Source organism: Phalacrocorax aristotelis, chromosome W, assembly GCF_949628215.1.
Source record: "Phalacrocorax aristotelis chromosome W, bGulAri2.1, whole genome shotgun sequence".
Taxonomy (NCBI): domain Eukaryota; kingdom Metazoa; phylum Chordata; class Aves; order Suliformes; family Phalacrocoracidae; genus Phalacrocorax; species Phalacrocorax aristotelis.
Window position 1 is genome coordinate 29,332,765 of NC_134310.1, and position 24,611 is coordinate 29,357,375.

At 68.3% G+C, this 24,611-nt stretch overlaps 3 protein-coding genes across 4 annotated transcripts; all 3 read right to left on the reverse strand.

Annotated features, from left to right (window-relative positions):
• Positions 1–67: 67 nt before the first annotated feature.
• B3GNT3 (UDP-GlcNAc:betaGal beta-1,3-N-acetylglucosaminyltransferase 3) lies at positions 68–2,616 on the reverse strand. The gene has a single exon (XM_075077128.1). It carries the CDS (start codon positions 1,516–1,518, stop codon positions 379–381), a length of 1,140 nt encoding a protein of 379 aa, XP_074933229.1. The 5' UTR covers positions 1,519–2,616; the 3' UTR covers positions 68–378.
• On the reverse strand, positions 2,598–12,679 carry FCHO1 (FCH and mu domain containing endocytic adaptor 1). 2 transcript variants are annotated; one of them, XM_075077127.1, is made up of 29 exons: positions 12,591–12,679; positions 11,339–11,395; positions 10,655–10,736; positions 9,813–9,904; positions 9,650–9,724; positions 9,412–9,553; positions 9,163–9,315; positions 8,960–9,064; positions 8,255–8,353; positions 8,067–8,163; positions 7,890–7,934; positions 7,733–7,805; positions 7,599–7,620; positions 7,446–7,500; positions 7,177–7,355; positions 7,072–7,096; positions 6,916–6,978; positions 6,775–6,817; positions 6,563–6,654; positions 5,837–6,454; positions 5,496–5,614; positions 5,287–5,392; positions 5,100–5,211; positions 4,855–5,010; positions 4,204–4,336; positions 3,902–4,101; positions 3,650–3,708; positions 3,386–3,550; positions 2,598–2,882 (listed from the first exon to the last, which is right to left on the reverse strand). In XM_075077127.1, exons 3-29 carry the CDS (start codon positions 10,679–10,681, stop codon positions 2,860–2,862), a joined length of 3,078 nt encoding a protein of 1,025 aa, XP_074933228.1. In that variant the 5' UTR covers positions 10,682–10,736; positions 11,339–11,395; positions 12,591–12,679; the 3' UTR covers positions 2,598–2,859. The 2 variants fall into 2 exon arrangements, with proteins under 2 accessions (XP_074933228.1, XP_074933227.1); XM_075077126.1 differs by having other exon boundaries at positions 4,855–5,013.
• Positions 12,680–14,588: 1,909 nt separating this feature from the next.
• On the reverse strand, positions 14,589–23,600 carry MAP1S (microtubule associated protein 1S). The gene is made up of 7 exons (XM_075078113.1): positions 23,400–23,600; positions 21,598–21,699; positions 20,824–20,906; positions 20,558–20,698; positions 16,764–20,019; positions 16,413–16,630; positions 14,589–16,307 (listed from the first exon to the last, which is right to left on the reverse strand). The coding sequence occupies exons 1-7, from the start codon at positions 23,578–23,580 to the stop codon at positions 16,152–16,154; spliced, it is 4,137 nt and encodes a 1,378-aa protein (XP_074934214.1). The 5' UTR covers positions 23,581–23,600; the 3' UTR covers positions 14,589–16,151.
• Between the last annotated feature and the right edge of the window lie 1,011 nt (positions 23,601–24,611).

Genomic DNA, 24,611 nt, shown 5'->3' on the forward strand with positions numbered 1-24,611 from the left:
GTCCCCCAGCAAGGCTCCAGACCCCAACTCCTCATTAACAACACAAGTTCGTTTATTGTCCCTGCAGTTTGTTTAGGCTCCCTCTGGTGCTTCGGGGCTCCTCTGGACATGTGAAGGCAGATTTGGGGTAAAACCAGGCAGAAACAGGCCAGCGCCAGGATGGGCACATGGTAGCACTCAGCAGTTCCCAGGGTAGGAGCCAGGGCTTGGCCTCGCAGACGCTGCTCTGCCCTCCCAGAGGGACCACGGTGGAGATGGGGGTCAGCCCCAGGGTCCCTCCCTCACAGCTACCAGGGGTGTGGGGAGAGCTGCAGCCCAGGCAGTCCTGGGGCTGCACCGGCATTCCCCATCCCCGGCTCTCGGTCCTCCTTGGCCACCCTAGAAGATGCTCGCCCTCTTGCTGCAGAGCAGCCGGGGCTCGTGGATGGCCTGCCACATCACTGCCATCTCGTAGGGCACAAAGCGGTGCACCACCAGCAGCTCCCGGTAGTAGCAGGGATCGAAGGGGTCCGTGTGGGCCAGAACCCCCATGCCCATGGTCCGGATAGCGGCGTGGGAAGCAGGCAGGAGCCCTGCCTTCTCCACGCACATGCCCAGGTAGACGTCATCGATGGGGAAGAGCTTGATATCCCGCGATTCCCGGGAGATGACGCGGGCGGTGAAGCCGGACATGAGCATCCCGCCGCCGCCGCAGTAGGGCGGGTACCGCTCGGAGGCCAGGACCTGCCTGGGCACGAAGTACTTGCTGTGCTGGAGCCGGACGGGCACGTTGTTGACGAAAAGCTGCCCCACCATGAGGTGCTGCTCCTGGGCACCCTGGGTGGCCATCGCAAAGCGGACGACGTTGTCGGTGTTGACGAAGACGTCGTCGTCCCCGTTGAAGATGAAGCGGACGCCGGGGCAGTGCTCCTCCAGCCAGGCATGGAAGAGCACCTGCTTCAGCGTCAGGTTGAAGAAGGTGTCCCTGAAGTCCCACTGCAGCACGTCCCCGTGCTCCCGCTGCTCCAGCCGCAGCAGACGGTTGAGCTTCTTGGCATCCCGGGTGCTAGGGGCCACCCCCACGAGGAAGACCCGGCGGATGAAGGCTCCTTTAAAGGTCCTCTCCTGCCCCCAGGTCTTGCGGATCACCTCCCGCCGCTCGTAGTTCACCGGCGAGGATTTGATGGCCAAGAGGAGGAAGATGTTGGGGGACCCCTCGGGCCCTCCGCACTTGCCAGGGATGCCGAGCAGCGCCGGGAAGGACCGGCAGTGCTGATACCGCATGAAGTCCTGCACGTGGCCGGGCAGTTTGGCAAAGCCAGAGACATTGTGCACCGAGGCGTTGGCCACGCACGAGGCAGGGGTGGGCAGAGCCCAGGGCAGGGGGAGCCTGGGGGCTGCCTGGGGGCTGTGGGGGGTGCTGTGCTCAGGGGCCACACTGGGCCACAGCTGGTCATCGCGGTAGAGCAGGTAGCAGAGCGCCAGGAGCCCCACGGCGACCAGACCCCACAGCTCCAGCCTGTAGCACCGCAGGGACATACTCTGCAAGAGACGGGGAGCAGGATTCGGCACTGGTCATCCCTGCAGCCCCGAGCATCCACACCCGGAGAGACGCCCTGGGCCGGGGCACAGCATCCTTCCCTGCAGAGCCGGAGCATGGAGCTCCCGGCAGGCGGAGGGGGACAGGGGGATCTCCCCATGCCAGAGAGTCGCACTGTGCCACAGGTAACCAGCAAGCTGGAGGGCCCAGGCTGGGCAGGGCACCCTTGGGTGGCAGGGCAGAGTCCGACTCCTCCAGCTGTGCTGGGAAACACACAGCAGACCCAAAAAACCACGATAAAACACTGGTATTGGGATGGGGCTCTCTTTGGGAGAACAAATGCAGGGTGCAGCCCCAAAACCTGGGGATGGTCAGCAAGGGCACATGGCCCCCTGGGACCCGCTGGCATGGAGGGGTTACCGAAGGAGTTACCACCAGCTCGAGGCATTGCAAGGTGGTGGCAGGGTGGTCCCGAGTGCAAGTAGCCCCCCTGGGTTTGCTGTGAGCGCCAGGTCCCCCAGGCAGCACGGGGACCCCGGCAAGAACCCAGCTGCCGCTCGTCCACCAGCGATGTGGATGGAACCAGATGGCCCTTGCCCAAGATGGGGGCCCTGTCCTGGTGCCCAGGAGTGCCGGCTCGGACCCCCCTGCTCTGCAAAAGGCCATGAGCCCCCCCAGAGAGACCCCCCCCGGACCCCTCTGGTACCTTGTTGCAGAGCCAGCTCGGGGCCATCTTCACACTGAGCCTCTCCCCGTGCCGGGGGCGCTGCCGACCCAGCGGCACAGGTATCTTCTGCAGGGATCCTGTCCCTGCCAGGTGCTGTGAGGCCCCGCTGTCCGTCCACCCGTCCGTCTGTCCGCCCACCCCTTCACCCGCCGCAGGTGGGGCAGCAGCACCCACGGGCGCAAGGAAAGGGCTCGGCACAGCGCTGCCGGCTCCCTGTCTCGGTTTCCCCCGGCCCTGCAGTGCCGGAGCCCCCGGGGAGCTGCGGCACATCAGCCGAGCCGCGTTTCCAAGGAGAAGCCCGGAGGCCGCGGGGATGGGCGTCGCAGCAAGAGGCAGGCGGGAGCCGGCGGGGGGGTTATTAGAAAATAAAGTGTTTAATAAAAGAGCAGCTCCTGCTCCCTTCACAGCACAGGGGAGGGCGGAGGGGACCGACTGTCGGGCAGCAGGAGACAACGTGGTGACAGCCATGGAGCAGGGAGCCGGAGGGAGGAGGAGGAGGAGTGGGGCTCCCACCTGGTGGCACCCCCTCCCCGGCCAGCCTCCATCCAGTGTTTCAAGTTCACACAACCACGGGAGAAGCCCCAGGGGCTCAGAGGGTCTGGCGGGAGGCGGCTCAGGACCCCGCCAGGTAGATCCCTGTGGAGGAAAGGTGGTGAGGAGGGGATGCGAGGATGGGGGGGCACACGCCCAGAGTGAGGATGGTCATGGCCAAGGGGCCAAGGCTCGATGGTGGCCCTGAACTGGGCTACCTTCACCATCCCTCGGGTGGGCATTGCTCAGCGAGTAGGAATGGAGCTTGGGGTGGTAGGGAGGGGACCCCATGCACCCCAGAGCCATGGGGAACAAGGTGGGGACCCTGTGCACTCCAGGGAAGGGACTCCATGCACCCCAGAAAATGGATCTCACACACCTCAGGGCCATGGGGACCAGAGAGGGGACCCCCATGCACCGTGGGAAAGGGACCCCATGCACCCCCCAGGGAGCAGAGAAGGGACCCTGTCCACCCTGGGAATGGACCTTATGCACCCCAGGGAAGGGAACCCATGCACCCTGGGGCCACAGGGGATGGGGAGAGGACCCTGCGCCCCCCAGAGCCATGGGGAGGGGACCCTGCATCCCCTGGGCCCCACCAGCCATACCTGTAGCAAACCTCTTCTTGACCAGCGACATGCGGTACCCAGCGCCCGCCAGCTCCACCTCGACGCCCGACAGCGTGCTGCCCTCGCTGCTGAACTGGGCTGCCACGGGGCTGGGTTTGCTGGGCCCACAGAGGGGCTCCCAGCTGGCCGAGAGCTGGCCACAGCCTGGGGGGGACAGCAGAGAGGGTGGGGGGTCTGCAGGGGCCAGGGCCAGACCCTGCTCCCCTGCCCCGTGCCCTCTGAGTGGCACAGGCACAGCCTCACCTCCCTGCCCGTCCAGCACGTCCAGCAGCCTCCAGAGCAGCCTCTTCTCCTCCAGGTTCCTGCCAGGACACGGACACATCCCCAAGTCCCCAAACCCCATCCCCACTTCACCCTGTCCCCCTGCTCCCACCCCCAGGGGACATGTCCCTGCCCTCCCCACTCTGTCAGCACCCCGATTCCCAGCCCAGGGTTCCCCTCACCCACCCTGGGGGTCATTGGTCCCCCCAGTTCTGTGCGCCCCCTCCCCCTTACCAACTGGCCGTGGGCTGCAGCCGCAGGTTGGTGACGGGCTCATCCATGGGCAGCAGGACGTGGACGTTGGTGAGGGGCACGGGCAGGGCCAGGGCACCGGCGTTGTAGCCGTACTCGATGCTGACCCGCGTGGCATCCGGCGAGCAGTCCCAATGCACGCACAGCCGCAGCGGCGCCGAGCCGGGGCCCAGCCGGGAGAACTGGGGGGATCAGGGAGGGTTCAGGGGGGCACCGAGACCCTCCTGTTCCCAGCAGCTGGATGGGGGACCCGAGGGTCCCGGCTCTCCCTGCCCGGGACTCACCTGGTACTTGAGCAGAGCCACGTTGTAGTAGGAGGCGGTCGGATTCTGCTCCGCTTGCTTCTGCAGGTGCCCGGTCAGCGCTGCCATGTTCAGCCAGAAGTCCTTGGTGCTGGGGTCGCTCTGGGAAGGGTCGCTGCAGGGATGGGGTCAGAGCAGCAAGGGTGCCTGGGCACCCCAGGAAAGCCGGCACCCCGATACTCAGCTCGTTGTCACTGCACGCACTGGCTCCCACGGATGCCCAGGCCCCCAGGAATCCCATGTATCCTGATACCCAGCTCCCTGTTGCTGCATTCACCGGCTCCCAGGATGCTCAGACCCGCTGGGAACCCCACGTACACCGATACCCAGCTCCCCATCACTACGTCTACCAGCTCCCAGGATATCCAGGCATCCCCAGAAAACCAGGTACCCCCTGTACCCCAATCCCAGCTCCCCATTACCACCTCCACTACCTCCCAGAGCGTGCCTGTGCCCCTCCTGCACCCCAATCCCAACTCGCCATCGCTGCATCCACCACCTCCCAAGGTCCCTGCATCCCCCCAGACAACCCACGTACCCCGATATCAGCTGCCCACCCCTGCATCCCCTGGCTGCCAGCCTGCCCAGGCATCCCCGTGCAGCCGGTGCCGCGGTGCCACCGCGTCCCCACACCTGTAGAGCAGCTCGGCGTTGGGCAGGAACTGCTCGATGGCGCCGGCGTTGAGCAGGCGGAAGCTGAGCACGGGGGGGGCCATGCTCCCGCTGAAGACACGGACGATGCCAGCGGGGAAGGACATGGTGAGCTCCCCCGTCACCTTCACCAGGCAGCTGCTGGGGACAGGCTGGGGGTCAGTGTATACCCCAGGCGGGATGCAGCGGCTTGGGGTGGGGGGTGTAACCCCCCGGGACCCCCATACCTGTCAGCGTCGTGCCCCTTGAAGTACGCGTGGACGTACTCAGTGAAGGCGGTAGCCACGGGGAGCGCGTCCTGCGAGCCCAGCACCACGGGGCTGGGACCCCGCGATAGCCCTGGGGAAGTCGATGGGATCAGAGCCTAGATGGGACCCCCACCCCGTGACCCCCTCCCAGTTCCCTGGGACCCACCAAGCGCCGGCTGGGAGACGGCAAAGAAGCCCCGCTCGCCCAGGCTGGCGGGCGCCGAGTGCGAGGGGCCGCAGCTCCAGGAGGGCGAGGGGCTCAGCGAGCGCGACTGCAAGGCAAGACGGCGTTGAGAGGGGGTGTCTGGGTTCAGCCCCTGCCCTGGGGGTCCCGAAGCCCAGCCCTGCCCTGCGCCCCCACCCCCGGCCACGCACCAGGTCGGTGTTGCTGCCCGCAGCCGGGCCGGCCGCCGGCCTCTTCGTGCGGGAGCGGCGAGGGGGGGCCATGAGCGGCACCTCCCGGGGGGCCGCACTGGGACGGGCGGGGAGAGCATCTGGGGGGGGGCACAAATGGGGGGGTGAGGAGAGAGACCTGCCATGGCAGGGCTGCCCCAGGGGGTTCCAGCAGGGTCTCACTAGTGCCACGAGGTTGGCAGGTCTCAGCCCTGTCCTCCGCTGAGCCAGGGCTGGGTGAGACCCTGCACCCAGCTGGAAGGGGGGAGAAGTGAAGGGTGCTGGAGAAGTGGGGGGGCACCTCCTGCACCCCTGCCACTCACCGGCCTCGGGTTGCGGTGGGGGAGCCACTGGCATGCTGCCCTCGGTCAGCCTCATCCCCGACCCTTGGCAGGTCCATGGAGAGGGGCTGGAGGACTCCCCCCCGCTGGGGGGGGCCGGGGAGGAGGAGGAGGAGGAGGCCGAGTTGGAGGAAGGACAGGGCAACGGGGGCTGGTCCCCACTGGGGCTGCGGGGTCTGACCCATGGTGGGGGCTCCCCAAAAGGGTCAGGCGAGGGGGCTTCGCGGGGCAACTGGCCACTAGGGCAGCGGCTGCGACCCCGGGGTGCCGTCCCCACGTCCTCCCAGAGCCCCTCGGCCCCGGGGCTGCTGAAGACAGCGAAGCCGGGGGGCTCGGGGAGGCGGCCGGCGGGGCTGCGCGGCCGTGGCGCCCAGGCACCAGGGTCCCGGCTGGCAGGCAGTGGCGGCGGGGGGTCCGGTGGGCCGCCCCGCTTTGGGAGGGGGCTCTGCGGCGTCCCGGGCTGCGGGGTCCAGGGTCTTGAGTCCGGGGAGGGTCCGGGCGCGGGGTGTGAGGGTGAGTCCAAACCCGAATCCTCCACATTCTCCGGGGAGGAAGAGGAGAAGGGGGAGGAGGAGGAGGTGAGGACATAGGCACGGGGGGCTGTGGGGAGACCCCAGTGTCAGAGAACTGCAGTGGGGGGACCGCGGCACCCTGGGTGCCAGGGTCTTCCATCCCACTCTTTCCTCCCTGACCTCCCAGAATCCTCACCCGGGAAATCCTCCGCTTCAAAAGCCGACTCCAGCGGGGGCCCGAAGAGAGCGGCGGGGGCCACCGTGTCCGGCGGGGCTTTCCCAGGGCCACTACGCCAGGGACAGAGGGGGCGGCTCAGTGCCCACCCAGGACCCCCCGGGGAGGGGTCTCAGGGCTGGCAACGTGGGGTGCGCAGCCCCACGGCACCCCACTCCCACCCTGCCCCGTACCTGTTCACCTGCGCTGGTGGGCACCCCCTCCCTGCGCCGTCACCTGTGGGGAGAGGGGACATGCCAGGGGTTGCAGAACCACTGCACCCCCCACCCCTGGGACCCCTCCCACACCCCTGGGACCCCCCAGCACAGTCTCACCTGCTGCCAGCGTCCCCTCGGGGTCCACGTTGCTCGGGGCCGGGGTCAGAGATGCCACGTGCCCTGTGGGGGGACAGGGACAGGCAGTGTTAGGGGACACGGAGCCTGGGGGACCCCCGAGCCACAGCCACGCTGAGCCCCCGGGGTGGCACTTACGGGACGACTGTCGCTTGACGGTGCCCTGCAAGAGAACGGGGACAGGGGGTCAGTTGGCCCTGGCACGGTCCCTGGGGACCCTGCAGCCCCCCCTTCGAGGCTCACCCCAAAGTTGGGGGGCAGGATGAGGTTCCCCACGGTGGCCTTGAGCTGCTCCACAGTGGCCTCGGCGTTGCCAGCTGCCTCCCGGGGCTGCACCGGCTTGATGTGGACGTAAAACTTGCGGGGCTCGTCCTCGTCATAGTCAGAGTCGCTGGAGGAGCAGACGTGGTTCTCCGCATCGGCTGAACCCCCGTCAAGGCAACACCCCATGCTCGGGCCCCACATCGGACACCCCAAAAATCACCCATCCCCCTACTCCAGCACAAGGATACTGCGGGCGACGTCGGGGCGCACGGTGAACCCGTCCTCATCCACCTCCGGGCAGCCCTGCGGGGAGGTACTCGGAGAGGCGCTCGCTCCCTAATCCTCCCAGTCCTCCCAGTATGGAAAACACCAACCCCCAGGGCGGGCACTGGGATACTCACCACCTCGGCATCCAGCGATTCCCTGGGGAATGACAGGGGCAGCGTCAGACCCCAAAGCAGGGAAGGGATGTGGGGTGTGGGGTGCAGGACACAGAGATGCAGGGATGCGGGACACGGGGAGAGGGGAATCTTACACAGCATCACGATCCCTCTCCTTACGGCTCAACCCAGGGATACGGAAAGCTTTGCTACGGCTCCTCTTGGGTCCTGGGAAGGGGGCACAGAGCGGTGAGCAGCCCCCCTACCCCCCAAAATCCCCGGCGTGGGGCTGCTGGATGCAGACGTACTTGCCTTCCTGCGCTGGGGCCAGCCGGTACTCGTCAAAATCCAACACTCCTGTCACCAAAAGCAGGATCAGCCCAGCACTGCGGCTCCATCCTTGCACGAGGGTGATGCTCCCCCTCCTCCCACGAGGGCTTTCCTTGTGCAAATGGGGGGAGCCCACCGCGATGCTGCCCGCAAGCTCACCTGGCCGCTCTTGCCCCGTGCCCTTGCTCTCAGCAAACCTCCGCAGCAGCATCTCAGTGCCGATGTTCTCCACGTTTTGCTTGAATTCTTCATGCACCTGGAAGAATAAGGCAGATATCATGCTCAGAGGAAAGCGGGGGACAGTTTGGTGTTGTCCCCATGGTTGTTTACCCCCGCCAGGGACCCACCTGCCCAATCTGGACGTGGGTGTCCTCCACGGAGTGGGAGTAGGAACCGATGAGACCCTTCATGTGGCGTAGGTGGGCTTCTTCCACCTCTTGGAAGCGCTGGTGGGGCAGGGCGGGGGTTTAGCCATGGTGGCATGTTCCCCAAGGGTCAGTGCGTGGACAGGGAGGGGGGGCTCATGCAGGGTGGCGTGTCCCCAGGGGTTGGCATGTCCAGGCAGTGGGTGCTCAGCCAGGCTGGCACATCCCCAAGGGCCAGCATCCCCAGGAAGGGGTCCTCAGGCAGGGTGGCATGTCCCCAAGGAATGGGGCTCAGCCAGGGTGGCACAGCCCTGGGGACAGCATCAAAATGAAGGGGGAGGGCTCAGTCGGCTTGGCACGTCCCCAGGGACTGGCATCAGCAGGGACTGGGGCTCAGCCAGGGTGGCACATGCCCAGGGAAGGGGGTTCAACTAGGGTAGCACATCCCCAGGGGCCAACATGCCCAGGGAGGGGTATCCCCAGGGGCCGGCATCGCCAGGGAGCGGGGCCCAGCCAGGGTGCCACGTCCCCACGGGCTGGCACCACCACAGAGGGGTGCTCAGCCAGGCTGGCACGTCCCCAAGGACCCGCCTGCCCCGTGCCACCGCTGCGCCGCGCAGGCAGCGCCGGGAGCCTGAGCAGAGCCCGCAGCGAGCCTCTCGCTGCCCGCGCCCCGCCGCTGCCCACCATGGCCGAATCCAGCATCCTCTGCTCGAAGTCGGCGCGGGCAGCGTTGTACTTCTCCACCGCCCGCCGCAGCGCCTCGCCCGCCTTCTTGGACTTGAGCTCTGCCTGCAGGAGCAAGCGATGGGCATGAGCTGGGGGGGGGGGGGCAACGGGGACAAGCGGAGGGGACAGGGGCCGTCACGGGGGGGCACGTTAGGTCTCACCTTGTCGATCTCCTTCTGGCTGGTGCCCTCCTTGCGGAGCCGCTCGTACTCCTGGCACTTGCTGTGGTAGCTCTCCTTGGACTTGGGGAGCAGCTGGGCCACCCCGTGCAGCAGCTGGACGGCCTCCAGCGTCCCCGACACCTCCTCCTTGGACTGGGTGTGGGGGGGACACGGTACGATACACACAAAGTGGGGCGGGCAGGGGGGTTTGGGGTGCGGCGGGGGGTTGGACAAGGAGGGACGCGGTACCTTCTTGTGCACCCGGCCTTGTTCCTCGCCGTAGCGCGAGATCTCCTTGATGAGGTCGTGCAGCTTCTTCATCAGCTCCAGGTGGCACAAGGCCAGCTTGTCCGAGGAGATGCGGAAAACCTCCCAGAGCGGTGCGAAGGTCCTGAGCAGGGAGGGGGGGGGGGGGCACGGGCAGGGATGAGTGGGGTCCCTCCCCCCAGCTCAGGGTGCCCTGGACCCCTCAAGACCCCCTGCTTACCCCAGCTGGGTCCCATTGGTGGCCATCTTAGACAGCTTCACCATGGCCTTGGCGTAGTTCTCCTCGATGGCAGCCCTGGGGACAGCGGGGAGGGGGTGCTGGGGATGGAGCCCACCGATGGCAGGGACCCCCCCGCCCCGTCGCACCCCCTGCACCCCGGTACCTCTCACGGACGAAGTCAGCCAGCTCCTTGGTGGAGATCTGCCCATGCTTCATGTTGTGGTAGAGCACATCGAAGCCATGGTTCTTCTCGCCCTGGCAGGGGACCACCCTCAGCCCCCAAAACCCACCCAGCACCCCATGACGTGGGCACCGGGGGAACCCCCCACCCAGCCCTCCCTGGGTCGGTGCCACCACTGGGAGCGCCAGCCAGCATGGCAGGAAGCACCGTTCGGGGTGGAAACACCCCAAAACGGGGCACGGTGGGCTGGACCACCCCTGGGTGCACGGGGGGGTGCAGAGCCCCCCACCCCTGCCAGGGGCTGGAGCCAGCCGGGGGGGGGAGGGGGACCCCCAGGCAGAGCAGGGCAGGAAGGGGTGGGCTGAGCCCTGAAACAGGGATGCTATTTTGGGTGCAGCCTGTTCCCCCCGCAGCGTGCGGGGGTGGCTTCCCCCCACCCCCCGGCAGTGTGACCCCCACCTGGGGAAACTGAGGCAGAAGGAAGGGGAAAGACGCAGGCAGCTGCCAGACTCCGCCGGAGACGAACCAGGAAGCACCAGCCGCGCCTCGCACCCCTGCGGCGCTGCCAACTTCCCCCCGCCGTGCCGTGCCGGGGTTCCCCGCGGTGGGGGGGACGGGGGGGATGGGGACAGCACCACGGCCACCCGCGGGCACCCGCGCCCATCGCTCCCCACTTCCCTCAGCGATTAATTTGCAGCATTAACAGAGGTGTTGGCCCTTGTAAAATTACTGGCGGTGATGAACCCACCCACCCACCGACCCCCCACCTCCCGCAGTGAGCTCCAGAGGGCGGGGGGCACCCATGGGTGGGAATCCAGGCTTACCCAAAAGTGCTCGGTGAAGTAGGACATCTTGGAGGGGGGGGACGACAGCAGCACGGGGACCCACAGATCAGCTCCCAGCACCCTGGGGACACACCTGCCCTTTATCGGAGTGGGGGGGGGACGACCCCCCCCCACGCCACACCCGCGCCCACCAGTGTTTATTGGTTTTGCTGGGAAAGCGGCGCACAGCCCCGTGGCCATGGAAACTGCAGGCTCCCCCGTGCCCGCCGCCACCCCCTCCCCAAGGAGCGCAGCTCCCCGGGGGGGGGCCGCCAGGGTCCGGGGGGGGGCCACCGGGGCGGCGATTGGGCCCGACACCAGATACGCAGCTAAATAATAAATGAGCTGCTGCTGCGCGGCGACGGTGGCTGCTGCTCCCGTGCCTGGCTGTGCCGGCGGCCCCCAGCCCCCCCAGAAGCCCCCTTCCTGCTCCCTGGGGGAGCCCCTTCCCTCCAGAAATGGGGACCCAGGCGTCCAGGACCCCCCCACACACCCAAATCCCAAATGCACCCAGCTGTGCTGGGGGTCACCTGCTGGAGTAGCCCCCCAGCACTCAGCAGGGGGGACCCCCAGGCTGTGCCCCCCCGCAGCCCCACTCCCCATCACACGCTGGAGAAAAACAGGAAACCAAAAAATCATGCATGGCCGGGGTTTGGCGTGACGGGGGGGAGTGTCCCCACTCACCCTGGGCTGCTGGGGGGCTCGTGGGGCTCCCCCGATCATCCTTGGCACGCCGGGGGTCTGGGGAGAGAAAGAGAGGGGGGTTAGAGCCTGCCGCAGCCCCCCCAAACCTGCTCCGGCCCCCCCCCCCCCCGGATCCGGCAGTCCCTCTGCACAGGCTGAGCCACCTGTGTCACGAGTGGGGCGGGCTCAGCGCAGCCTCCCCAGCTTCCCCCCGCCAGGCTTGGGGGGGAAGCGGGGCTGGGGGGGGGGGGCTCAGGGCCTGGCCGGACCCTGACTCGCCGCCGGTCACGGGAGGCCACAGACGCCACAAACCCGCCGCCCCATCGCCACCGGCCAAAGTCCCCGGAGGCGGCCACCGAGTCCCCGAATGGGACAGGACGGGGGGGGGGGGCGCGGGGGGGGGGGGGGGAGGGGGGCCGTGGCGGGGGGGGTCACAGCATCTTGCCAGGGCCACCCCAGCAGCCCCCCGTCGCTCCTCCAACCGGGCAGCCCCGGGCACCCGCAGCGGTGACCTTCACTGGCGTGGGGTGCGGGGGACACGGGTGGCACCCCGAGGGGTGCGGGGTGGGGGGGGGGCCGGGGCGACGCGGGGGGGGGGGGCCGGGGTCCCACTCGGTTCGGGGAACGGCCGCACCTGCCCGGGCGGGGTCTGGCTGGGGCGGGGGATGCTCAGTGAGGGGGGAAGCTGTGCACCCCCAGACCCCCCCAGGCAGCGGGTGCGTTGGAGGGAGAGGCAACGCGGGGGGGGTCGCGGCGCGCACAGGGGTCCAGATACCCCCCTCCCCGAAAAAATATAATTTAAAAAAGGAGGGAAAACGACGAGCCCTGCACCTGCAGCGGGGGGAAGGGGGGGTCGCGGGGGGGCTACGGGGAGCGGCGCTTTGGGGGGGCTACACCCGCGCATGGGGGGTGGGTGTTTATTGAGGAGGGGGCACCGGGGGGGCGAGGCGGGGTGCACTGCAGCGGGGAGCCATGCACAGCGCGGGGGGGTCTCGCCAATGGGGGGGGGGGACACAACGCGGGGCTGCACCTCAGCCCCGGGGGGGGAATGCTGCAGCGGGGGGGACGTGGGGCGGGGGGAGCTGCACCCCCGCACCGCGCGGGAGCGGCGGGGGCTGCACGGCGGGACCGGGGACTGCACCCCGCTCCCCTGCAGGGGGGTCCGGGTGTGGGGGGGGGCTGTTCCCCACTCCCCCACCCGCGGGCGGGCCCGGGCAGCCGCGGGAGCCGGGCACGGGGGGGCCGCACTCACCTGCGGGGCCGGGGCCGCCCCCGCCCCGCTTCGCTCCGCCGCCGCCGCCCCGCGCCCGCTCCGGGCCGCGCGCTCCGGGCCGGGACCGCGCCGGGGGCGGGGGAGGCGCGGGACACGCCCCCTCCCGCCGCGCCGCCTCCCCATTGGTCACCGCTCCCGGCAGCGGTTACCGCAGCCAGCGGCCGCCGCCTCTCATTGGCCGAACCGCCGCCGCGCCGCGACCGGGGAGGGGGGGTAATTTGCATTTTTAAAGTGGCCGCCACGCCTCAAATGGAGTAGGGTGGGGGGGTGATGCGGAGCGCATCCAGAGCCGTCCGCACCGGCACCCCGGCCCCCCACCGTCCCCGGGGGCTGCACACCCCCGGGGGTCCCGGTCCTCCGGGGCTCCCAGTCCCGGTACTAAGGGTGCAACCTCACCGCCCCCCCGCCACTCACCCCGCACCCGACCCCGACGGCTGCAACCGCACCCCCAGCCCCGGTCCGGCCGCCGGAGCAGCCCCCCGCCGGTGCCAGCCGGTGCCTCGCACCCCGCTGAGCTCATGCCCCGGCTCCAGCTGACACCGGGGTGGCCGCGGCGCAGCTGCGGGGCGGGGAGCGGGCACGGCCGCGGGTGGGGACCCGGGCGGGGGGGGTTTCCCCTGGGAGTCAACCACAAACATCCCCCCCCGACATGAGGACCCGTTCCCACACCTGCCTGGGGTGTCACAGCCACCGGTGCCAGGGGCAGAGCCGGGACGGTGCATCACGGGGAGGCTTCGGTTACGCTCCCTTTTGGCCCATCGACACCAGCCCGGCCCCGGGACGGTACGGCTGTGCCAGGCTGAGCCGGCCGGTGCCACCGCAGCAGCCCCGGTGCCACCGTGACAGCCCCAGTGCCACCACGATAGACCCTGTGCCACTGTGACAGCTCTGGTGCCACCATGACAGCGCCAGTGCCACCATGACAGCGCCGGTTCTGGGGATGGAGGGGTCCACAGGGATCAGGCCGCTGCCGGTGCTGCCACCGCTCCCACGGGCACCTCTGCGACCCCACGGCATCCCCGGGCACATCAGCAGCTGCCAACGGGGCAGCGATGCCAGAGAAGCCCCCAGGTGCCGCCGGTGAGGTGTTGCCACCCGCTCCCCACGGCCACAGGCCCCCTCGGCTCACGCAGCCCAAAATCCAACCGGGAGCGTTCAGTTCACCGCGCCGGCAAAAAGCCTCGCCCTGCGGTGCCGGAGCTGGGGGGCTCGAAGGGACGGTGGCAGCGGCCGCGATGGGAACAGCCCTGGCCCCCCACAGCCCCGGCACTGGAGGTCACAACTGGCCTCCCAGTGAGCAAAAGCCCCCAGCAGCCCCCCAGAAACCCCCTCCCCAGGAGCCACCCTGGCCCTGCCGCCGGAACAAAGGTCCTGGGGATGGCGGGGTTTGGGGACAGGGAGGTTTTGGGGAAGGGGAGGTTTTGGGGTTGGATGGGGGGTGTTTGGTGTGCGTTTTGGTTCCCTGGTTCTGCCAGGCTTGGGTTGACCATGCTGGATGGGGGGCTTAGCCCCGCATCTGGGGCACAGGGACCCCCCGCAGCATCAAGGAGGCTCCGACCCCCCCCTCAGGACCCCTCCCCGTGCCAAGCATGTGGGGGCAGAGCGCGGCAGCCCCCTTCTCCGCGGGCTGGGGGCGGCAGGGATGGGGATGCAGTTGTCATGGCAACCCCGCATCCATCCTCACCGCGCTGGCGCACCAGCCCCTGCCTCACAGCGCAGCCGCCCCCCAGCCCATCTCCGACCCCCCCAGCGCGATACCCTGGACCCCCCCCCAGCCCCTCTCGCACGGCAGGATGCTGCCCCAGAGCACCCCACACATCCCAGGGCTGCGCCCAGCCCTCCACCCCACCTCCCCCAAGCCCAGCACCCACAAACCGCCCCAGGACCCCAGGGTAGCACCCGGCCCATGCCCCTCCCCCGCCCCAAGGACCAGGGGACCCCCCCCCGAACCCCCAAACACAGGAGGCAGAGAGCAGCCGGGAGCTATCCTCTCTTTAATGCTCATTTTCAACACATTTGCCAAACGGGAACGTGGCGTGCATGACGGGGAGCGTGCCGGCGTCCGTGGGCAGGGAGTGGCTTGGGGGGGGGGTGTCACAGCCACCTCCCCCAAGCCGCCAACCTCCAAACCAGCTTCCAACTAAGAAAAAAATATATAAAGCACTAAAGGTGAAACATTCAGTCCCCCCTCCCCGAACACGTAGGACGATACAATCCAAGATAAAAGCCCCCGCGGCCATGAGCCAGTGCCTGGACCGGGGGGGGTCGGGGTGGGCCACAGATAAATAACCTCCCACCAGAACAGGTTTGGTTTCTTCAGTTTTTGCCTTTTTTTTTTTTGCTTCATTTTCTTTTTTATTTTTCCTTTTTTTTCTTAAAAAGTCATTACAAAAAGAGCCAGTGAGGAGCCTCCTACAAAACAGGTTAGTGTTTGCCCCAGCCAAGGATGGGGGGGGGCGGGGGGGGGGGGCTCAGATCCTGCCCCCCCCAGCCCAGCCCCCCCCCACCCCCGCTCTCTGCTCACAAAATCCCTTAAAAATTGCACGTGACATTTGGTTTCTTAACAGCCTTCCAGCAACTTGAGGGCTTGGGGGTGGACGGGGCGGGGGGCTGCTTCCCCAGGCCCCCACACCCCCCCCGAGCCTGGGTGCAGGGTCAGGCTCCCCGGCCCCTGCTGTCAAGGAGGGAAGAGTCATCAGTGCAGCGAGCTGCCAGGTCTCAGCCTGGTGGAGAAGAAAGATCTCCCCCGCAGCTGCTGCATGTGGGGGGGGGCGGGGGGGACACGATCGCTCTTGGCGGCCACGGGGTCCGGCCGTGCCTGGGGTGGGGGGGCCGGTGTCAGGGACAAAGCCCGTGACTGTAGTGCCGGAGGAGCAGCCGCTGCAGACCCCCCGAGCCCGGGCACTGCCCCACAGGGTGAAAACCCCTGGGGAAGCCAAGGTCGTCCCAGCCCAGAGCCCCCCAGGAAGGAGATCCGGCCCCTCCGAGGGTTGGGGGTACTGGGGAGGGGCAGTAGTGGCTTGTCCTGGGAGGGGGTAGGAACAGCAACAACAAAATTTACCCTGTTAAATCGAGCACGGCTGGGGCTCGGTGCCCGCTGGGAAACGGCTCAGCACCGCCGCTGTATGGGGGGGGGACACGGACGGGGGAGGGGGAGACACACGACACACACGGATCCTGCCCCCAAAGGCAGGGTCACCCCGTCCCCGGCTGGTCCCCCACACCCAACGCGGGACGGCGGTGGGTGCAGAGCGAGGAGTGCACGGCTCCGACGTGGGCATGCGGGAACCACGCGGCGTGTGAGGGTGCGGTGTGTGGGTGCTGTGGGCTCGGGGTCCCTGGGGAGCCCCTGCCAGTCCTGGGAGGGGGGTGGACACACCATCCCTTCCCCACCCCCAGCAGAACCCCCCTCTCCCTCTCCTCCGAGCCAGAGTGGCTGGGGGTTGACGCATCCCCAAGTCACCGGGTGCGGAGAGAGGGAGAGGGGGGGCTCACAGAGGAGGGTGGGGATGAAGCTCACGCTGCAGCCCCCCCAGCCCCTCAGAACTCCACCTTGCAGGCGGGGAAGGTCTCATCCTGCATGGCCACGGTGCTGTTGCTGCCCAGCACCGTGATGCCCAGCTCCTGCTGCCGGTCGTGGGTCTCCTGGTACCACTCATGCATCACCAGCGAGTCGAAAGTGGGGATCAAGGTCACCTGCAGAGACACCCACGGCACCGCGTCACCACACCCTGACCCTCCCAGCCCCAGCACAGGGAGGGGTCTGATCCCACCGCTCCGGGTATGCTGGGGGGGGCTCACCTGGATGTCGGTGCCCCACTGGTGCTTGCCGGCGAGCAGGGCGTCGAGGAGGGACCGCAGGACGCCCTCCTTCAGGTGATCGTCGCCGCTGACCACGTAGCAGAGGGAGCGGACGCGCCGGAAAAACTCCTCATCCACCGTCCGGGCGCTCCAGGAGCCGGGCAGGTACGCCAGGTCCACGTAGATGGGGGGGCCTGGGGGGGCCGCAGCTCGTGTGCCTGCCAGGACCGGGGTAGGGAAGCCATGAGCCGCAGCCCCCCCCGGCTCCCCCACCCCATCACACAGCACCAGCGGTGCCTCTGAGCTGCTCCCCGGGAGCACCCACGTGTTTCCTCCCCCCCAGCCCGGTACCTGCCGGTGATGCCCTGCCAGCTCCCGTCGGCAGCCGGGCTCCAGCGCTGCGGGTGGTCCCTTGGGTGCGGGTGTCCCCACTGGAGGGGCCCTTCTTGTCCCCGGGGGGCAGCCTGGCCTTGTCCCCAGTGTCACGGGCTGAGCTGGTGGGGCCCCTGCCCTTGGGGGCCAAGGTGGGGTGCCGGGGGGCCTCAGCCCTCAGGGTGGTGGGTGCCGAGCCCACACGGGATGGGGCCCTCTTCACCTTGCCGAGGGTCTCCTTCTTCCCAGTGCGGGTCTGCTCGGCCAGCAGCGCCTCGGGGTCCACCATGCAGATGCCAGGCTGGGCGGGGATGGGGCAGGGGTCCTTCATGGGGGCCGGCAGCGGGTCACGGGCCCTGGCCACGCCACGGGTGGGCTGCTCCGAGTCCTCATCCGACTCCAGCCCGTCGGCCAGGATGGAGGGGCAGTCCTCGGTGGCCGGCGGGATGTCGGAGTCGGACAGGGTGGGCAGGGACTCGCTGACGGAGGTGGGGGGGGTCTCTCCCGCTGGCTGGCGGGGCCGGCCCTGGTGCTGCACCAGCTCCTGCGACTGGTCGCTGTCCGACAGCTCCCGGGGGCTGGCGGCGGCCGAGGGTGACCGCTCCGATTTGGGATGCTCGAACTCGCAGGGTGACACCAAGCAGAGGTCCACGTCGTGGGGCGAGTCGGAGCGGCGGTCAGGCCGCAGCACCACGTCACCATCAGCCCGCGGCGGGTGGTGGCACGGCCGCAGCGGCAGCGACAACCCACCCTTGGTGGCCTCTGGCTCTGGCGTCCCCCCGGTCCCCCGGGACCGCCTGCCCTCCTCCGGTGGGGACTCACTGACAGGTGGCAGCACCTGCTCGAAGGAGACTGAGAGCGACTCGTCCACCTCGGTGGAGTGTGGGGAGCCCACCTCAGCCGGCAGCGAGGGGGTGGTGATGGTGGGGGACACGTCAGGGACATCGTCCTTGAAGGGGCTGAGGGAAAGGCAGCCCGCCTGCTTCTCCTGCGAGGAGCTGGAGACGTCCTGCGAGGTTTTGCCCCCGGCCGGTGGCCAGGGGTTGGGCTGCCGGTTAGTGCCGGCACCCAGCTCCTCCGTGCCATCGTCCACCGGCGACTGGTGGAAGGGAGTGTGCCCAGCACTGGCTGGCCCCGAGCTGGCCGGGGACATCATCTCCAGGGTCTTCTCCTCCGAGCTGCCGCAGGCGTCCTCACCGCCCTCGGGGCCATGATTGACCATCCCGGTGGGCGTCAGGTCAAAGTTGACGCTGCGGTCGCTCTTGGGGGTCTTGGCCAGGGGTGATGGGGGGCAGACGGCTCTCAAAGGGCTGCTCTCCAGGTAACGGAAACGCTGGGGGCTGTCGGGGTCTTCCAGGCCGTTCTCCAGGCAGGATGAGTCCCCCCGTCCCGCCTGCCCCCCAGCCCCCCCGTTCTCCAGCGGCGAGGGCTCCAGCTCACTCTCGGCCGTGGTGATGCCCTCGTCCGTCGATTCCTCCTTCCTCCTCCTCCCGCCAGCCCCCGGTGAGGCAGCCCCCCGGCTCCGCTCGGCCTCCGGCAGCATGTCCTCAGGGGAGGAGGACTTGGAACCATCCGATGCCCCCGGCTCCTTCTTGCCGCCTGCCTCCCGGGGAGCTTTGGCCTTGGGCTTCTCCGGCTCCTTCTTGAGAGGGGGTTTCTTGATGCTGCCAGCCTTGGCCAAGGGTTTGCGGGTCTCTGGCACTGCCGTTTTCCGGGCCACGGTCTTGGCAGGAGCCTTCGCCTCTGCCTTGCTCTCCTTCGCGTCTTTCCGCAGAGTCTCAGCCTTCACCTCCCTCTTCACCACCTTCACGTCCTTCTTGGCCTCCCCCTTCACCTCAGCCCCCTCATCCTTCTTCGGCAGTTTCTTCTCCTCTTTCCGGGGGACAGGCTCCTTCTTGGGCACCGCTTTCTCCTTGCTCAGCTTTGGCTTTGCATCCACCTTCAGCTTCTCCATCGAAGACTCCAGCTTGGCTCGAGCATCCTTGGCTTTCTCCTCTTCCGACCCCGCTCTGGCCGTCTCCCCCAGAGATTTTGGCTTCTCCTTGGTCCCTGTCTTCACCTCCTTCCTCTCTACCTTCAGAGTTTTCTCCTTCAGTGCTGGTGCCCCAGCATCTACCAAGCTAAGCTTGGAAGCTGACTTGAGGCTCTCCTTGCTCTCTGCCCTCTTCTGCTTGAGCGGCTTCTCAGGTTGGGACGCTGGTGGCCCCTTCAAATCATTCTTGGTGACCACGGGATGCTTGAGGAACTCCAGGTGCTTCACCTTCTCCAGCCCCTCCAGGATGCGGGCCTGGGGGGTGCAGCCAGGGAAGAGGACCCGGATGATCTTCTCGGAGGGGCTGACGGGGTGCCAGACGAGCAGGGCGCAGATGGAGGTCAGGCACTGCAGGGGCAAGTCCTGCTCTTTGGGGTAGCTGTTGCCTGACCATTGCTGCAGGAGAAACTCCAGCTCCTTGGTGCCCTTCACGGGGTTCAGGACATACATGTCCAACCGGCCTACTCCCATCTTCTGGAAGAGGACGGTGGGCTCCGCGCGAGGTCCGCTGTCCCGGGCCAGCGGGTTGGGACGGATGCCCAGCTTCTCCAGGTAGTGCAGGGTCAGGGCAGCCTCGTCACAGCTCTTCAGCACCCGGGAGTTACCCTCGATGTCCTTCAGCTTCTCAGAGGCGTTGAGGAAGACAACACCCAGCTCGGGGGAGATGAGGTTCTTCGCCCAGTCCCCGTTGCCCTGCGAGCCCTGGGACGGATCCTCCTCCAGCTCGGCCAGCTTCCTCTGCAGCAGGCTGTTGACGCCAGGCAGGCTGTCCGTGCCCACGTGCGTCACCAGGATGGAGTCGATGCGGTCCAGGTGCCGGACCAGCTTCCAGAAGGATGACTTGGGGTTGGAGCCTCCGTTGACCAGGACATTGAAACCGTTGACGGCAAAGAAAGCCGAGTCCCCTCTCCCGCCCGGGAAGATATAGCAGCAGGGCTTGGAGAGCTTGAGGAAGCCAACCATGGTGGGGGGCTCGAGGAGGTCAAAGGGGGATTGGGGCTCCAGCGACTCCGAGAGGTACTCCATGAACTCCTCCAGCCCCTCCATCTCAGGCAGGATGCAGCCCGGGTTGCAGCGCAGCTCGATGAAGTCCTGGAGGTTGTGATGGTCCAAGCCCGAGTCCCTCCACTCCCCAAAGTCAGGGCAGCTGATGGTCAACCTGGCCTTGGCCGAGGGGTCCGCTGAGCTCAGGATCTCCCCTACCTGCGAGGGGACGGGGACAGCCAGAGCTTCAGGTGGGAGGGGGCACCCAGGGCCAGAGATGCAGCAGCGCAGGGGGTGCCCTGCCTCAGCCCCCCCTCCCTTGGCAAGCACAGAGAACCCCTTCCCCAGGGGCTCCCACAGCCCCATCCCATTCCTTGTACCCGGTGCCGGCCGCCTGCATGATACCCGGGGGGGCCGGTCCCCCATTCACACCCACCCCCAGCTGCGGCTCAGGGCCGGGATGTGGCCGATCGCGCCCCCCCCAGCCCCGCTGCCCCTTCCCCAGCCCCACAGTGGGAGGGATGCGCCGACGGGAGAGGCAGCGCGGCTGCCTGAGGAGCAGACGGCTGGGCCAGCCTCCCGCTCGCGCCGCCGCCATGCCCGGCTCCCCGCCGAGACGCCGGAGAACGTGAGCAGACAGTCGCTCCGGCAGCACCAGCCCATGGCCCCCCCCCTCCGCGCAACGGCAGCCGGGAGGGCAGCAGGCAGCTCCTCCCTGGGGGTCCCCCCAGCCAAGCCCCCCTCCCCGGCACCGCACCTCCTTGTCCGTGAAGATCTGGATGAAGTCCCGCAGGGAGAAGCAGCCCGTCTGCAGCATCAGCTCCCCCGTCTCCTCCACGCACGGCCCCGCAAACACCAGCAGCTTGTGCTGCGACACGTCCGTGATGAGGTTTCGCAGCTGAGGATGGAGGGGACGTGAGGACAGAGGGGACGTGAGGATGCCACGGGGCTCCATCTTGCAGCAACCTCCTGCCAGCGGCTCCGAAGGGGCCGCAGCCCTCTCCCCCAGCCCCCCCAGCTCACCTCATCGCACAGGGACTTGTCGGAAGGGTTGAGCAGCACCAGGGTCTCCAGCACATCTCCCCGGTGGTGAAGGGTCCGCTGACCTGCGGGGAGCGAGGGCTGACACCCACCCTTCCCAAAACGATGGGGCTACACCCCAAGTTTGGCCTCGTCCCACAGGGATGGGATGGGGGGGACGGACATGACAGCAGGGCCAGCGCCTGCCCACTTCCCCCACGGAAAAGGGACAGCCACCGTCCCGCTCCCGGACACTGTGGGGGCCAGCGAATCCGCTGAGCCAAAGGACACGTTTCCCATGTCCTTCCTGCCGCAGGGAGGGGAGGAAAGGGGGGGGACGCAAGCTGGGGGACCCCCTCCTGTCCTCCCTGAGCACAACGGCAAGCCCTGGGTGCTCCCAGGGAGGGTCTCAGGGTTGCAAACACCCACTGAAGACCTGGCCACTACTCACGCCCCCCCCCCCCACCAGCATGACAAGGGGACACGGTGGGGAAGTAGCACCGGAGCGGCCCCGGCATCCCCGGCTCCATCCTCTCCTTTCCCTTCTTTCTGCGGGAAATCACATCCCACCCTGTGATGGGTGAAGGAAGCGGTTTTTCACGTGGGGGATCACAGGGTTTGGCCGGGGCGGGGGGGGCCACAAAGCAAAGCCTGTTCCCGCAATGGCCAGGGGGGCCCCACTCCCCTCCACCCCCTCAGACGGAGTTTGGGGAGTTTTTCACACCCCCACAAATTAAAAAGCACCCGGGGGGGGGGGTGTCTGTCCCCCTCTTTCACCTTTCACGATGCTGGAGAAAGTGGCTGAGTGACGGGACACGAAGAGCTTCAGCTGCTCGTCCAGGTTGCATGAGGAGAGGTCGATGTCCCAAGAGCGAATTCCTTTGGGGACACACACAAAAATAGGGGTGGGGGAGGCTCAGCCCCACTAGCACCCACCAGCACTGTGCCCCTGCACCGCAGCACCCACGTGGCACCGAATAGGCACGACGGGGACTGTCCCCATGCCACATCCACCCTGGTCCCCCTTCTTACCTCACCCTAAGACACAGCCATGCCAGCCCGGTGGCTTTGGGGACACCCCAGTGGGTCCCCAAGCCCGGCCGGACCCCGGCACGAGGCCGATGCACCAACCGGCTGCCCGGCAGCAAACACCTTGCACGGTGACTCACGGCAGCACCGGCTCTGCCAACCCAAAACCCCGGCGCCCGGGGCGACGGGCGCACCTTGCCGGCACCTCTTCAAAGGCAGCAATTAAAGGAATTAATGGTGCCGGAGAATTAGGCGCACACGGTGCTGCTCCCGGCTCCCGGGGCAGGGTCAGGAACCACAAGGCACAACCCCAAAACACCCGCAACCCCTTCAGGACCCCACAGGAGGATTCGCAGGGGGCTTCCAGCCCCCACCCCGCCCCGTGGCGGCCACAACCGCTCCCCACTAACGGCCCGGCAAACCGGCGGGCGATGGCGTAAGACGGCCGGGCCTCGGCGGCCAAGGGGGGTTGCACAAATTTTGCACAAGGCGCCGGGCGAGGGCTGGGGCTGTTTTTGGGCGGTTTCACTGCTTGGGGCCAGCGGGGTTTGGTTCTGCTGGCTCCCAAGGGGGGACACATACACACACCCACCCACCAGGGCAGTCCTGGCCTGACACGTGTCCCCCCCCCACCATTTGGGGGACCTGCTCCAGCGCAGGGGCGCTCTGATGACGTGGCCTGAGACACCCCCCCCAGCTCTGGCCCCAGCTCAGGGAGAGCTGGGAGTGGGAGATTGGAGCAGGGGTGGAAGGGGGTCCCCATAGCATGGCCTCCCCCCCCAGTTTAGCCCAGCATCCCCCCCGAGGCCAGCATCCAGCCCCTGCAGCTGCACGGGGCAAGGTCCCAGGTGGTGACAAGGGGAGGGGACAGGTCGCGGGGTCCACCCGGAGCTTGGGGACAGACCCCAGAGAAGAGGGGGTGGGCACCAAGGTTGGGGGGGGGGGGGGGAGGGACAGGGGCAGGAGGGGGGAGCAGCACGTGCCGGGGGGCCAACCCTGGGGGTCTGGGGCAGGAGAGGGGACAGATCCTGGGGACCCCGGGGGGGCAGATCCTGAGGAACCTGAGGACAGAAGAGGGGACAGATGCTGGGAGGCTCTGGGGGGCAGATCCTGGAGGGTCTGGGGCAGGAGAGGGGGCAGATGCTGGGGATCCCGGGGGGGCAGAAGAGGGGGCAGATCCTGGGGACCCTGGGGGGCAGATCCTGAGGGATCTGAGGGCGGGAGAGCGGGCAGATGCTGGGGGTGGACCCAGGGGGGCAGATCCTGGGGGGACTGGGGCAGGACCGGGGTCAGATGTTGGGGACCCTGGGGGGCAGATGCTGGGGTTCTGTGGGTGGAGCAGAGCTGGGGGGTCCCGATCCCGGAGACCCGGGGCAGGAGGGGGCGGACGGGGAGGGGGGGGATCAGACCCCAGGGACCGGGGCGGGGGGGGGCGGAAGGCGCGGGGCAGAGCCCGGAGCATCATACGCGGGGACGGACCAGACCCGCGCACCGGCACCGGCTCAGCTCCGGGACCACCGCGGCCGCCGCCGCCGCCGCCCCGGGCTCACCTCGCTCCAGCTGCTGCAGCGCGGCGGCAAGCAGGCCGGGCCGGTGGCAACCGCCGCCTACGATGGCCAGCAGCGAGTAGCGGCGCGGTCCCGCGGCGGGGCCGGGAGGAGGAACCGGAACCGCCGCCGCCGCCGCCCGGCCCGCGCCCTCCGCAGCCCCCGCCGCCGCCGCCGCCGCCATCTTCGGCGCCCCCCGCCCGCCGCGCCGCGCCGCGCCGCGCCCCGCCCCCGTGCGTCACCGCCGCCAAATCCCCGCCCACTGATGTCACCGCCGGCCAATGGCAGATCGCGACGGGGATGGGGAAGGCGGGAACGGCGGCGGGCGGAGAGGTCTTAAAGGGGCGATGGCAGGGTGGGGCCGGCGTGGGTGGGGTCCTCCCGCGCAGTGTAGTGCAGTGCAGTGCAGTGCAGATACAATGCAAATGCAGTGCAAAGAGTGCTCAGGCCGGTGCGGAGCTGGGAGTGGGCATTGCAGGGCGATGTAGTGATGGGAGGCAGCACGGGGACAGGGCTGTGCAGTGTAAAGCAGAGCTGGGGGTGTGCGATGCAGCGCCATGCGGTGCAATGCCGCGCCATGCAGCGCTGGGATGGGGCTGCGTGGCACAGCGCGGTGCAGGGTCGAGGCTGTGCAGCACATCGCTGTGTCGTGCACGGGTTGTGAAGCGCAGCGGGATGCAGCGCAGGGGCTGTGCAGTGAACGCAGTGGGCTGCGGGACCGAGCAGCCTCGGGCCAGCCTGGGCTGTGCAGCGCAGGGCCTGAGTGATGCGCTACAGTGCAGGACAGAGCAGGATGGGGCTAGGCCACGTAGCCCCCTCACATCCCCCTGCCCTCAGCCTCCATTCCCATACCGCCTCTCCACCCCTCAGCCTCCAGCGGACCAGGAACAACCAGTGCCATGACCACAATAGCTCCCCAGGTCCCAGCCCTCGGCCCCCAGCCCACCCCAGCAACAACCCCTTCCCCGCTCCCCCACCACACATCCCACCCCAGCCTTAGGCGCCCTGTGCAGACCCACAGCAGGATGGGACCCACCCCCACCCAGCTTGCCTGGCACCCCAGGAGCTGTGCCCAGCCCAGGGCCAGTGGAAGAGGGGTGCTGGGACCCCAGAATCACCCAAAGAGCAGGCAGCAGGTGTGAATCCAAGATGTTTAATTTGGCCCTGGTCCAGGAGACCCGCAGGCCCCTGGGCCAGGGCACCCAAGGGTGCCAG